The 2,500-nt window shown below is 35.0% G+C and overlaps 1 protein-coding gene across 1 annotated transcript in view; it reads right to left on the bottom strand.

The window, feature by feature from the left end:
- Positions 1–2,500, bottom strand: part of LOC136849948 (protein turtle homolog B-like) — an 86,611-nt gene that overhangs the window by 33,981 nt on the left and 50,130 nt on the right. The window contains exons 9-10 of the mRNA XM_067123471.1: positions 2,312–2,456; positions 870–1,000 (exon numbers count right to left, since the gene is read on the bottom strand). Coding sequence (XP_066979572.1) covers positions 870–1,000; positions 2,312–2,456 — 276 coding nt within the window. The remainder of the gene's footprint in view (positions 1–869; positions 1,001–2,311; positions 2,457–2,500) is intronic.

The raw sequence follows: 2,500 nt of genomic DNA on the forward strand, positions 1-2,500 counted from the left end.
CCGGAAACGTAAAAACATCACTCACTAAATAAAAAATGTTCTCTCTCTCTCTCTCTCTCTCTCTCTCTCTCTCTCTCTCTCTCTAACATCTTCCTTTTAGTATTATGCTGTCTCATCCTCCCGTCTCTTTGTGTAAGTGAATAGCAAATATTATCTAACCTGAGTAATGAAGAGTAAACACCTATAAATCTTGGCTTTAAATTCAAATGATGTTTGGATATTCTCTCTGATAATTCTATGATTCGTTAAATAAATGAAAGATGAAATAGGAAGATAAAGTATCAGAGAGAGAGAGAGAGAGAGAGAGAGAGAGAGAGAGAGAGAGAGAGAGAGAGAGAGAGAGAGAGAGAGAAATTTAAGTGGTTGCTGAGTAAACATTTTGATATTAGGTAATTGGCTATATTTACGCCTAGGGTTTTCGGTAGCAGAAAATATCGATTTAGTCGTACGTTTTCGAAGTAGATAGATAGATAGATAGATAGATAGATAGATAAATAGATAGATAGATAGATAGATAGATAGATAGATAGATAGATAGATAGATAGATAGATAGATAGATAAATGGGGATTGAAAACAATTATAGAAGAAATACTGAGTGTCAACGAGCCAGTGTAAAATAGATAGATAAATAGATAGGGATTGAAAACCAAACATAGAAGAAATGCTAAACTAGTATAAAACAGAGAGAGAGAGAGAGAGAGAGAGAGAGAGAGAGAGAGAGAGAGAGAGAGAGAGAGAGAGAGAGAGAGAGAGAGAGAGAGCACAAACAATAACAAAATGATAAGACCAAACCAAAGGGAAATGACTGCAGAATTAAATCCTTTGTTAAGGATCGTCATTCAGTCCTACCTTCCTCGGGATCCTTACCTGGTGCAACCAAAGGACCCTTGTTTCCGGAGGATTGGCTTTGATGACGCATTCAAAATACACGTCCTCTCCCTCTTTGATCTTTTCCGGGTCTAAGGCTGGGGCCAGGCGGGCTTTTACTTCCGGTGCGACTGCGGGGGGGCGGGGGGAGATTTAGAAAGACCAGGAATTGAAGTGGGCGTTGGGAAAGATGATATGAATGTAATGTGGGTTAAAATGAATATATATCAGAAGGGATTTTCAATGTTAGAAAGTGATTTAGAAAGACCAGGAATTGAAATGATGTCGGTTAAAACGAATATAAATCAAAAGGTAACATGATGTAGGCATCTTGTTGTTACTTTGAAAAGTGTAAAGGGGTTTTCAGTGTTGGAAAATGACACTTAGACCAGGAATTGAAATGGTGTGGGTTAAAATGAATATAAATCAGAAGGTAACATGATGTAGGTATCTTGCTGTTAAAATGAAAGGGGTTTTCAATGTTAGAAAATGACACTATCTTGATTTAAAATTACTTTAAAAAGTGGAACGGATTTTCAATGTTAGAAAATGACACTTAGACCAGGAATTGAAATGATGTGGGTTAAAATAAATATAAATCAGAAGGTAACATGACTTAGGTATCTTCTTGTGGTATTAAAAAGTGGAAAAGGTTTCCAATGTTAAAAAATAGTACTTATATCAGGAATTAAAATGCCTTTAAATAAAATGTGGACTAATTAAAATCAAGCAAGGTGAAATGTAGTAGTTATCTTGTTATGATATTAACAAAATGGAAAGGATTTTCAGTGTTGAAAAATAACACTTACACCAAGAATTAAAATGCAGTTAAATATAATGTAGGCTAATTTAAACAAAACAAGGAGAAATGACATAAATATCTTGTGGTATTAAATAGCGCAAAATGTTTGCAACGTTAGAAAATAACACACTTAGATCAGCCACTGAAATGCTGTTAAATATAATATAGGCTAATTTAAATAAACCAAAGCGAAATTACCTAGTTATCTAATAATATATTAAAAGGTGGAAACGACTTTCAATGTTAGAAAATAACTCTTAGACCAGGGTTTAAAATGCCGTTAAATACAATATGGGCTATCTACAATGACATAAATTATAAGAAATGACATAATTATCGTGAGATGATATGAAAAGAGACAATAAAAATGGAGATAATTGAAAATGAAACACTAGGACATTTGAAAAGATTTTACGAATGCAATGTGAGTTGATCAGGTCGAGATAAATCATTACATAACGTAATTATCATGTAATGATATCAAAATGATACGAAGAGAGCAAACAGTGACTCCTGAAAAAGTGAATATCTGTTATCTTGTCTAGACCCCGAATTTCCAATCACCTAACGCCTTCTCTGTTCATAATCCCTTGAAAAATTAAGTAAACTCCCACGAACTCGTGACCAGAGATGCACTCACAGTATACTTGAAGCGTCCTTGAGGTAGCCAGGTGGTAATGAGGAACCTTAGGATTCGAGGCTGTACAGGTGAGGGCCCTCCCGTTGTCGTCAGGTGTCGGAAGGAAGCGGACCCTCTGGGTCGTGGTGTTACGATTCAACGAAAACTGGAATTTTGGGAAATAAAAAAAATGTAATTATAAAGTTATAT

The sequence above is a fragment of the Macrobrachium rosenbergii genome, chromosome 21 (assembly GCF_040412425.1).
Source record: "Macrobrachium rosenbergii isolate ZJJX-2024 chromosome 21, ASM4041242v1, whole genome shotgun sequence".
In the NCBI taxonomy this organism is placed as follows: Eukaryota; Metazoa; Arthropoda; class Malacostraca; order Decapoda; family Palaemonidae; genus Macrobrachium; species Macrobrachium rosenbergii.